Genomic DNA, 12,216 nt, shown 5'->3' with positions numbered 1-12,216 from the left:
TCAGCTCTCATGTGCAAAAAGAAGTGTGTTTCTGCAGTCTAGTTAATACCTGTATTTCACATTTCTGTACTTCTTCGGGTGATTGTACACCGGGCAGAGTGCGGCAGTGCTGTCTAGTGTTCCTTAAGTGCAGGGTGGGTGCGATGTGCCTTACAGAGAAAAGGACACATGTTAGGTAAGCTCTGTTCAGCCATGGGTTGTAGCCCTACTGACAATGAGTTCAATAGTAATGAATCAACACGAGATGTTAAACAAAGTTTCTTTAAACAGAAACAAACATACCACAAGGTTATGTATTGATTGGTTGACAAAAATGTTGTGACCTGAGGCTCACAGGAACCTGGCCCTATACCTCCCCTAGGAGCAATGGTTTAGTATTCACTAATTCAGTGTTTACAGCAACTTCACAGAATACAGCAACTGTGACTAATAAGAAGTGGCTCTATCTACTTTTCTTTTCTTTTTTTTTAATGATCTGCCTTCCTCTAGTAGAATATAAGCGCCATAATAGGAGGAACTGCACCACAGTGTAACACAGCCATATCGCCCCGCCTATAACAGTGTCTGACACATAGAAGGTGCTCAATAAATATGGGTTGAATTGCACTGAACCGGGAAATGTTCCAGGATACAGACTATTTTTCCCTAGCTTTGTGCCTCCGATTTTTAGCCAAACTACTAGCACTCTGTGAACTCTTGGTAACAGGTGATGAAATGAATGAAGGATGACGGACTGTGAATCTCCTGCCCCAAAAAGAGTGAGGCCGGGATTTCAGCTCCAGCTTTTCATCTGTGATCACTAAGTACCGTTCTGCTACTATTTTATCACTACCGCCTTATTTATAACGTTATCCTTAAGAAGGGCTTTGATGCACAGCTTCAATATTGGATGCATCATCACGCTGCAGAATGCTGGGATCCATAATATACTGAAACCGCAAATCCGCAAAAGTGTTTCGATGCCCAGGCAAAGGGCATAATGAGAAAAAGCGGAGATCTGTGATGCAGTAATGCAGTGCATCTTTATTTTCCAAGGCAAACGTATACAGCCTCAATCAAATTACCCAGGTATTGGCTTGGCTAAGCTGAAAGATGTTTCAAAACAGAGACTTTATATCTTTGCCTTAAATGCGTATTTTAAGAACCGTGTAAACCTGTGCTTGACGTTCTACATCTTAAAGCACCAATTAGGTTTTTTAAAGAAACACAAGTGTTCATTGACTCCTTTCATGGCAGAATTGAAAATTGATTTCTCAATTTTAGCTGGGCTATGGTGGCCCTCCTTGGATGCTAAAGTGGGAAAAAAAGAGTGCTGTGGTTTAACTTACAAATGAAATCTGAGGAGCTATGACAATGGTTAGCTTTGTACAGAATAGCACCACAGGGACCCGAGGGAAAATAATGATGGCCAAGTGCGTGACGTTGCCACGTATTTTCTGTGGTCTATTTCCCCCATAGGATCCTCGTAGAGCTGACAAGAACTTCAGAGAGCAGAGGCCCTTCTATGATAACACATACTAAATAATACATATATTATTACATATAGTAATAAATACTGAGCAATGACTATATATTACACACTTCCTAGGCAGTTGGAAGAAAAGGTCCTGGGAGAGCTAATGTTGTAAACATGAGAAAAAGTGATGCACCCTGGTTGTGTTAAGGACGACAAAGGAAAAACAGAAAGGCCACGAAAGAGGAGCAGGGACACCTGGCTTGAATTCAGGGGGTCAGGAAAGGCTCCCTGGAGAAAGTGACTTTGGGAAACTACAACCCAAGAAAAGAGCAGGAGGTAACCAGTTAAGGAAATGGCTGGGTCCGTGGTATGACTATCTTCACCTTTCTAGATATTTCCAGACATGTCTCCCATGTGATCTTACTAATCTACATTTCCACCAGTGTGGCCTAAGAATTTCTACTTCTTCACACCCTCACCAGTTCATGGCATCAGCACACGTTTTTATTTTTTAAGGATATGGGCATGAAATACTATCTTCTTATGATTTTAATTTGTATTTTTCAAATTGATGAGGTTAAGCATTTTTCTTCTTCACTACAAATTACCTTTTTATACCTTCCTTTTTTAATTAAGTTGTCTTTTATACATTTCAAAAATTTGGGGTACCAATCATTTGTCAGTTAAATATGCAGCAAATAGTTTCTCCTGGTCTATAGCTTTGTTACCTAACTCTGTAACTGATGCTGTTTTTCAGACACTAGCACTGTTTGTTACTGGAAACAGAAAGTAGAGTCCATCAGTAAGAAAAGAGTTAGAGAAACTTTTCCATGTGGATAAAAGAAAACTCTTCAGTAACTACGATGAGCAAATCAACATAAATAAATCTTAAAACCACAAAGTTATATGAAAAACAGTTTGCGAATGACTATGGGCAGAACGATACCACTTTTGTCGATATTTAATAAAAAACACAAAGCAATGCCCATCTATAGTTTATGGGCAATAAGACAATAGCGGTATGAACCCACATTGGGAAGGACCCAGACCAATAGGAGAATGGTAGCCTTGGTGGGGGGGAGGGGCAGGAGAAGACTGGCAGTGGGGATGGGGAAGTCTGGGGGGTGCCCGGGTGGCTTCTGCTCTGCTTTATTTCCCACGGGTGGATGGAGGGGCACGTGGAGCAAAGATGTCAATATGTTAACGTCTTATTTTGGAGGTTGTGATATATTATGTTCGCCTTCTATAGCTGTTTGAATCACTTCGCGCACACACACTTGATAAGTACATATCTACACACACATATAAAATGTTTAAAATAGCTCAGGAAAACACACAGTCTTTGTTACTAAACTACAGAATTCCTTGTTATTTAAAAAATAAGAAATTAAATAGAGGGTACAGAAAAGAGCCCTATTTCATTTTACTTATTCACTGTTTCCCATAATTCAGTGTTTCTTACAATATCCATTAGACTCAAGTTCTTCTCCATTTTTGTCTTTTATCCTTCACTTTCTATAATCTGAGTGACAAGCACTTCACAGAACACACTTTGAGAAATTTTTGTGGGACAAAAAGGCTCAGAGAAAATTAAAGAGAAAACAACCAATTCACTGAACTTAATTGAGCTTGATTTTGACAATATGCCAAGAATAAGTTGGAATGTCTGACCTTTCTTAACTAGCAAGGGTGTGTTAGTAATTCATTCCAGAAACCAGTGTCCACAGCACTGCCTCACTGTAAACATCAACTCTTCAAGATCCCTTGCTTTGAGAACTTCTGATAAAGATAATTTTTTAAATTCAATAGGGACCATGCCTTACATTCCTATTGTTCCTTGAAACTCATAATTTTATAAGAGAAAAAAATTGTAGCTATTTAACAATAAAAAGCCTATTTCCTTAGAGAGTATTTCACTGCACGACTATTTAGAGCTAAGCAATTTTCTTTCCTAGGCCATAAACTACATTGCTATTCAAATAAATGGGAGTTATCAGACACCAGAGACACTTATTTTATTTACTCATAAGGCTACAATGGTTTAAAAATAAACATTCCAATACGTTGGTCAGTGCTCTGAAAAGTCCAGAAATTGTCATTCTAGGAGTTCGGGATTTTTGAGCATGAGCCACCCGTTCTCCTTGCTTGGCCCGGCCGTAAACCTTTCTCTGCTCTTAAAAAAAAAAAAAAAAAAGGAAAAGAAAGAAATCGTCATTCTAGGATTTACACAACTCCATTATCATTTTGCTGCCATGTCTCTCAGCTGTTCTGCAAAGAAAGCATGCACTGGGGCTAATCATCTATACAGAAGTTTGTAATTTAAAAATACATTTATGCATTATGTTATCAGATGAGAAACTAGGATATTTCATACATTTGTGCCATTAACGACCCACAGGGTGACAATTATTCTACTTATTTTACAAAGGCTCAGAGAAGTTCAGTGTCATGGGACCAGTCTACATCATATCTCAAGTAAGCGCTAGAGCTGAATCAGACCCTGAGTCAGGTGAGTCCAAACGCAGCATCATCAGCCCTCATCTCAAGGTTACCAGAGAACACAAGAAGATAATCCGTGCCAAGCAAAAGTGAATTCCCGTTATTATCATCACTTCTAGTTTTTTTTTTTTTAATATAACCTCATCTTGATTATAGTTTAATGCAAACAAATGCTCAGATTTGCAATTCATGGACAATATTTTCTAGGTTTCTTACTCTTTCGACAAAGATTCTTCCTGAGTAATTGGTGTTTTAAAGTAAACTGAGGAATTTCAAATACGTTTGGCTTTTTTCACTAGACCGTTATGGTTATATAGAAAATAATCTTAATTAACCATGCAATAGAGGTTGTCTTCGATATTTAGGTCAGTATAAGCTTCTGGGTTTTGTGTTTGTTTTTCTTCCCTTTGTCCTGAGGATAATTACTATGTTGGCATTTGACAAGGCATGCTGTGACTATTTCTTGCAACTGTCAAGCTGGGGTTCTCTAGCTGCAACACTGTAAATAGACTTCAGGGTTAAAAAAAAAAAAAAAATCTTTAGAAAGTTTTCCTACACGTCCTCAAATCAAGCATATCATTGACAACAACGAAGGCTGTGATAACAATGAGAACCTTCTTAGAAGACCGAGGCATTGATGAAGGCATGCATTTATCAACTGAGGACGCACAGTGACCAGTCTCATGACGGATTTTCCAGGAGACCCTCAATTTCATATAATTATAATATATATAAGATATAATAATACAATAACATAATTTTGTCATTCTAATTTTAGTTAATTAATGCAACATGATTGACTAGAGAAATGAGCCCACATCTTCAAACCAGAATTTGTCAGAAGGAGAGTCTCAATATTTAATCCAGAACCTAAGATCAGTCTTGTTGTATATACTTCTGTAACATACTGGCTGCATTTCTCAAAGTTCAGATACAAACCCTCTCCTAGTATGTTACTGTGGCTTCTCCCTGCCTCTAAATTCACACAGAAATCCCTACTTAAGAGTTCTGGGGACTTCCCTGGTGGCACAATGGTTCAGACTCCGCGGTCCCAATGCAGGGGGCCCAGGTTCGATCCCTGGTCAGGGAACTAGATCCCACCCGCCTGCCGCAACTAAGACCCAGCACAATCAAATAAATAAATAATTAATTTTAAAAAAAAAGTTCTGGAAGAATTCTTGCAACTTGTTTGTGTTAAGTGAACAAAAGAATTTAGAACCTAAGAACAGTAAGTAAAGTCATCAATAAATGCTACATGGTGGTTATCTTGTATCCAACAGAAGCTAATGCAAAACCACAGAGCATATCTCATGACAGCAGGTATAGAGAACTAAAACAAAAAGCAGGGATGTACCTTGGGATCTTGGTGTCTTTATTTCCAGCACAAGGACAGGAAACGGTCTGATTGACTCATCAGCTGCTCACCAGTGCCTCGCCTCTTGTCTGCCATATGGTAGGCAGCTGACAGATACCTGAATAAAATAAACGAATGAATGAGTGAGGGAGTGCATGAAGATGAGTCCTGAAATCGCTATATCAAATAGAAAAAGAAAGTAGTGTACATTTAAGAAAAACAAATGTAGCCTGTGCATGTTGAAATTCTGGGCAGATTTAAGTAAGCTTCAAACCTTGCTGGAAACAATTCTGCAAATTACCATTTACAACTTACCGATGAGAACACTATAAAAGTCAACCTATAGTAATTTGACTGTGTAAATCAGAACCAGAGAAGGCACTCTGGTTGGTCTAATCTGTAGCCAACCTCAATTAATCCCAGTGACCCAGGACAGACCTTTGCCAAGCAAAGGCCATTTATTATGAGAAGGTCTGGGGGAAGATCACAAAAGGAAATTTACTGCAACATGGGTGGGTCCTTTGAGCTAATTCGAAAGCATGACACGGACTGATAAATGTATTCACGGTACGGACCATAAAAAAGGAGGTTGGCGATATTGCAGAATAGAGAACCCAGATGGTTTGAGAATTGCTGGGCACAGCAGATTTTAGTGGACAAAATCCTACAAGCAGTCAAAGAAATCCAGCACGATTTGCATTGTCCCATCTTGCCCCGGCACCCAAGTCATCATAGGTCTAATTCTGCTTCTACCTTTGCAGATAGAGTCATTGTCACGACTGACTCTTTCACATTTTTCTTTCAGGCCCTGCTGCAAAAAAGAAGTATGTCAGTTATAATAACCTGGTTATCTAACCTTTTCCATTCCACGGAACCCTGGAGGAGGAAGACCCTCAGTTATTTCGTCACCCAACCTGGCATAGGACTCTTCTGGTCCTGCCTGCTGCCCATCACCGGAGGAGCATCCCCGGCTGGGAGACCAATGATAGAGGATCCAAGTGTCCTACACAGCTGCTTTATGAAATATTCTTACTTTAACTTGGCTTAATAAGTCACTGGCAAGAGCACTGCCAACTCGGCTGCAATTCTGGACCTTCCCTACCAAAGGGAGCGTTGAGACTCAAGTCCCGCCTAGGCTCTTTAGGGTGAACCTCTGAGAGCCTTAGTGACTGTTTTGGGGCTGAACTGTCTTTCTATGTCTGTACTTCCAGGCTGCAAGGTTTTGAAATTTTCTGTACAGTTTGTGAGGACTTTTGCACTTTGCCATCCAATGTTGTACCTCAGTTCACTGTTTGTTTTCGAACGCCCTCTTTCCATAGAACCCTATCCTCTCAGATGGCGGGATATTTGGGAAAACCTTAAAACAATTAAAATTTTAAAAAGCTCTCAGCAGACTAAAATGAAAAATGTATGTACATGACTGTATAATTATGATGATAGTACCGCTGCAAATCACGTTATTTTTTTTAAGACAAAAAAGATATTTAAAGACCAAAAACTGTGCTGGGAAGGTACACCCCACCTATCTTTGGTATAAGATAGGGCACACGGAAGAAAGGTATTGGCCGAACGGAAGAGAGGTCTTGATCTTCGGAATGCATGCCAGTAATGTATTTTACAGTACGCGTTAATCACTTATGTTCAATATTTGTATTTGTGTTCTCTTTTGTTATTTTAGTTAGGATATGGGTGTTTTGCAATAATTTTAATAATGACTAAGCTATCTGAAGAAAAGAATACGGATTTTTCACGTCTTGAGGTTTGGTTCATGCCCCCCTATGACTGACCAGTGTGATAAGGACTTTAAAAACAAAAAGCATGTGTGTTTTCTACTGTTTGTAATAAGTACTTTCGTTAATTCTGCTGCTCATGTGCCAATTTAGTGGAAAAACACCCTCGCTGAACAATACCCCTTTCCATTTTCTTTCAATTCTGTGATATTGTCCAAGAATGTATCAATAAAATACTTTGGTTAACTTTTTTATTTCCCGCAATAAATATTTTTAGTTGTTTAATCCCTTTTTAGTGACAGTTGATTTCATACAGATTTTAAGTTAGGGAGGAATGCAGACAGCCAAATGTGTTAAAACAACAAGTTGTAGCCCACAGTGAAGCTGTAGCTGATATGCATGTATTCACCCAGAGGTGCTAAATCCTCTCACAGAAAAGCTGTCACTAAGCCCATGCATTTTGTTTCTTTGTAACTGAAGTTGATACGTGACAACCTCAGACATTTTCTCAGAAAATTACCTAACCAAGATAGCGAAAGTGCTGGAGGGAAGAGAAAATAAAGAAGAAACACTGGTGTCAATAAAAAGCAGTCTGGGGCAATGTAGTGAAAAGATAAACATCTCCCCAAAACTTAACCAAAAGAGAAGTAGAGATAACTATCATACAGCATTTGCCTCTGTTTTCAAATAAACAGGTTGGTCACGCTGATAGTAAGATTAAGACCTGGGTTTACTAAAATTCAACAGTAGGAAAGGCCCTCACAGACCAACTCGTAGTAACTTGGGTGTCAGGAACATAAAATAATGTCTATTTGCAGAGGGTGGCATTGGTCCTTAGCACTCAGGCTTGGACCCCCAAATCCAAAATGGATTTCAAGGAACCACTGCGCATCTGTGACTCATTTTCTACTGTGAATAATAAAGCCCACACCTGATTTTACCTTTGGCATCTGCTGACCTCTTCCTGCCGCCCCTCAGCTCTCTTGGCCCAGGTTACGTTGTGTGCAAAGAAGAGAAAACTCATTTCACTGTCGGACTGAGAAAAACGAATCTATCTCCCGGGTTTTCCTATCTCTGAAACACCCTTCAAAGGACAGACCATGGGGAGAAACGCAAATCACAGCAGAAATGAGTTGGGATTATCCACATTTTCAAGCTGTAGAGCCCAACGATGTACTATGAAACCCGGCTCCCCTTCCTGCTAGCTGCCCTGCAGGGAGTTACAGAATATTCTAGAAACATTCTGAAGCGTCCGTTTCCTCAACTGGAAAACAAGTTAATACTACTACCTATCTCCTGGGGCTGGGAGGATTAAGAGACTCCATGGAAGGGCTTAGAACGGTGCTTGGCATTTGGTTAACTTACTATACACGTTAGCTATTATGACCAGCACTCCTACAAGGCATGTCAGCACCAACATGGTTTTTACATTTTGTCTTGAAAATAAAACTGTGTGTATTGCTTTCTCATTCCAGACGTGGAAATGGAATCTGTAAAATAACGCGTGGGCAAGCCAGGCCGCCTTCTGGCTACGTGGTAGAAATAATTTTCACAAAGAAGTTACGTAAGAGCCTTTCCTGATAATGCAGAACCCAGAGTGCACAGGAAATAACAAAAGCGACTCCGCTTAGGACTGGAAAGAGCTACGGTCAAAGACCTTTGCTCTGCTCCTGGATTCTCGGGGCAGGATGGAGGTAACGGTGCTCAGGTGATGATAGGGAACGAACCTAAAGCTTCCGTAGCACTACGTACAAGGCGTTGTTCTTTTTATATATTACATACTTTACGTTCATTCTACGCTCCATCCCTATCATATGCATTACAATGTATGCTTTATATACGTTAACTTATTTCATCCTCAAAATGCAGTTCCCAGCCATTGTCCACAATCCCCGTTCCTAACCCAGTAGTTGAGTTCAAGTGTGTCTGTCGCGCCGTAGGACAGTGTTATTAGAACTACTTCTAATACATGAGCATATATGAGGGTGCGTTGTCAAGAGCAGGCAGCTAAATGGACGTCCACTCGCCCCAAGCCACACATACCCCCTGGCTCTTCCTCAAATAAATCAAGAATATCCCACCTTGGGCTTCCCTGGTGGCACAGCGGTTGAGAGTCCGCCTGCCGATGCAGGGGACGCGGGTTCGTGCCCTGGTCCGGGAAGATCCCACATGCCGCGGAGCGGCTGGGCCCGTGAGCCATGGCCGCTGAGCCTGCACGTCCGGAGCCTGTGCTCCACAACGGGAGAGGCTACAGCAGTGAGAGGCCCGCGTACCGCAAAAAAAAAAAAAAAAAAAAAAAAAAAAGAATATCCCACCTCTATTCTCTTGCCTAACAACCCTTCTCTCTCCCCAAGTATCTGCCTGCTTCACTTCCTCACTCCTTTCCAGTTTCTTCTTAAACATCGTCACGTCAGAGGTCTTTTCTGACCATATTGAACAGGGCAGTCCCCCGCATCGCAGTGAACCCATCAACCTGCTTTACTGTTGTTTTTTTTAACAACACCTCATTATCTGACTTCACAGATTTGCTTCTTTGTTTTTGTCACTCTCCTCTGCAGTAAGATCTAGGAGATAAGAGATACTCTCTGTTTTGCTTACTATAATATCCCAGTACTCAGAAGCGCTTGACAAGAAATAGGCACTCCATCAATATTTGTGAAGGAACCAGTCAAAGAAAGAATGAAAGGATGATGCTAAAGAACTGGAGAATACAGAAGGAGGGCTGGGGAGCCCAGGCAGGTGGGTGTAGAGGCTCTGTGTCCAGAGGGACTGAGGCTGGATCTGTAAGAACAGACAAAGCTCCAGTGACCAAGAGGGAGGAAAAGGAGACATGTGAAGCCCTGACACTCAGCCTCAGCAGTAAAGGAGGAGCTACTACTATTAGGAGGGGTTTCTTTTCATCAGAAGATGAACCGGTCTTCCTAGGAAGTGACATGGGAAATTGTCCAGATAGTGGGATATTCTACAACAGAAACCCTTTCATCTGATGGAGGAAGGAAAATGACAGGGAGATGCTACAGCAGGAAGGCCCTGGATTCAGAATCAGAAAGCCTCGGTTAGAGCACTGAGCTCTACCACTTTCCAGCCTTACAATCTGCAGAAATCCACACCCCTCCCCCTCTACAATGGGAGTAAGACATTCAAGTCTTTTCATGAATCAGGCCGCTCTCTGTGAACTTGCTCCACAATGTTAACTTCATTATCAAAATTTGTCAACCAAGTCTGAACACAATAATCTAAAAGTGTTGCAGGGTGTCCTGGGGGCCAGGAGGGGAAGAAGAATCGCTTTGTTGCGGTCAGTGATGAACGCAGCCTAAGGCATCCGGCAGAGCGTCCGGCCGCCACTTCACACACACAAAAGCAATTAGGCACCAATGGACTAACCCGCAAATCCTCCGACGCATTGCTGCTGCTGCTACATTATTTCTTATTTGACATTTCGCCCCTCTAAATTACCTTCGGGTGAAATTCTACTCACAGCTTCATTCGCTGAAGATCCTTTGGGATCTTGTAGCTTCACTGCAACTAAAATAATTTCATCTTTGCTTTAAGTGTATTCTGGGAATCTTAAAAGTATCACAAATTTAAGCAAATTCCAACTTTCAAGCCCCCTCGCTCTGTTGCTCTTACTTGAATAGAACATAAAATTTAAAATAAATATAAATGAATAAATAATCTTTAGGTAACTGACTGATCATGCCCTCTCTCGACTGTCTGTTTAGATCCTGATATTCGTATCTATTCTCTATCCTGCCCACTGCCATGGGGGTGATGAGCCTGCTTTACCCATCCTCCGCCAAGGTGGTGATACCACTCTGGGCGATGAGAGCACCCAGAGTAGGGCCCTGGAGGCTTCCGCCAGAAACCCATGACTTGACACGTCAGCGCATTCATCAGCATTGCACAGACATAGCTGTGGTCGCTTCTCCAGTTAGAAACTAGAACCCCCCCCCAAAATGGCAGGAATAATCATCCTGTGGGAAGGGAGGAAGGGAGGGAGGAGAGAAAGAGAAGTGAACCGGAGCAAAATCCAGCCTGTGAAAATCAACAGCAGTTCTCTGACTCTCCATCACAAAGGAGAAGTCAGACCATCAGTGGTAGCGTTTCATAAATCTTAAGTGGCTTCCTGGGCTGGCTTTTTTCTCTCAATTGTTAAGAAGACATTGTGCTCATCGTCTTTACGGGAATCCTGCCAGGGAAGCCAATCAAGTCCACAAATGATTCCCAAGGTCTCCCCGCTTTGAAGTTCTGGCTGTGGCACCGCCTGCGGACTCTGAGCATGTCCCCATCCCTCGGGACTCCTTAAGGGGACGGGGGAGGGCAGGGCCTGTCTAGGAACCTACAGGACAGCCCTTGGACCGTCACACTCCCAAACTCACCCCCGAGGCCTGGGCTCACACACTGGCTGCTGACCCTGATTGTGACCCAGTGGATTTATTTTCTTCGGCCATTTTGCTTGGCCAACAGGTAATGCAATTAATGGCCAGAGAAGTGTGGGCAACTTAACCACCTGTCTTACAGAATATACATTTCTCTCATTCACATGGCCAGCCTGGCATCTGCCTTTCATTGATACCAAGTCTTCATCATGTTTCATGTCTCACATGCCCAGGTGTTTATCTTGCCTCTTCCTGTCCCATGCTTTTCCTCTTTAAAAGAAGTTAGTAAGAGCCATGAATAAAGAGAAAGTGGAGGCAAGGTGCAAATTCTGATTTCTTTCCTACAACTCTTATCTTATACAAATGCTTCTTAAATTTTCATGTGTCTAGGAGTCACCTGGGGAGCTTCTTAAAAACGCTGAGCAGGTAGGGCCCAGGGTCCTGTGGTTCTAATAAAATCCCCAGGGACGACTGTCCTGGTACTTGAACTGGAATTTGATTCTCAGCCCTGATGGTACATTAGATTCACCAAGGGGCTTATAAAACAGATCCATGACCAGACCCCACTCCAGAGAGTCTGTTTTAATCAGTCTGGGGTAGAGCTTGAACATTTTTTTTTCTCTATAAGCTTCCCAGATGACTTCCATGTGTAGGATGGAGGGTTAATGCTCTAATACAGTGCGTCTCAAGCCTTAGTGGGCATGAGAATTTCCTGCAGGGCTTATCAAAACACACAATACTGAGCTCTAGAGTTTGATTCAGCAGATCCAGGATGGGGACTGATAATGTGCATCTCAG

General features: G+C 41.8%; 1 protein-coding gene across 4 annotated transcripts in view; it reads left to right on the top strand.

Annotated features, from left to right (window-relative positions):
* Positions 1-7,293, top strand: part of GRM7 (glutamate metabotropic receptor 7) — an 858,094-nt gene extending 850,801 nt beyond the window's left edge. The window contains exon 13 of one of the 4 annotated variants that reach the window (XR_009565806.1): positions 6,115-6,253. Coding sequence is in view for 2 of the 4 variants with exons in the window: in XM_060307845.1 (XP_060163828.1) it covers positions 6,115-6,357 (243 nt within the window). In the remaining 2 variants the exon portion in view is untranslated. Of the gene's footprint in view, positions 1-6,114 lie in introns of all 4 variants that reach the window. The other 3 variants (XM_060307845.1, XM_060307843.1, XM_060307841.1) reach the window with 3 other exon arrangements.
* Positions 7,294-12,216: the final 4,923 nt, after the last annotated feature.

The sequence above is a fragment of the Globicephala melas genome, chromosome 11, assembly GCF_963455315.2.
Source record: "Globicephala melas chromosome 11, mGloMel1.2, whole genome shotgun sequence".
Lineage (NCBI taxonomy): Eukaryota > Metazoa > Chordata > Mammalia > Artiodactyla > Delphinidae > Globicephala > Globicephala melas.
Note: the sequence above shows the minus strand (reverse complement) of the source record. Positions and strands in the feature narration are given on the sequence as shown.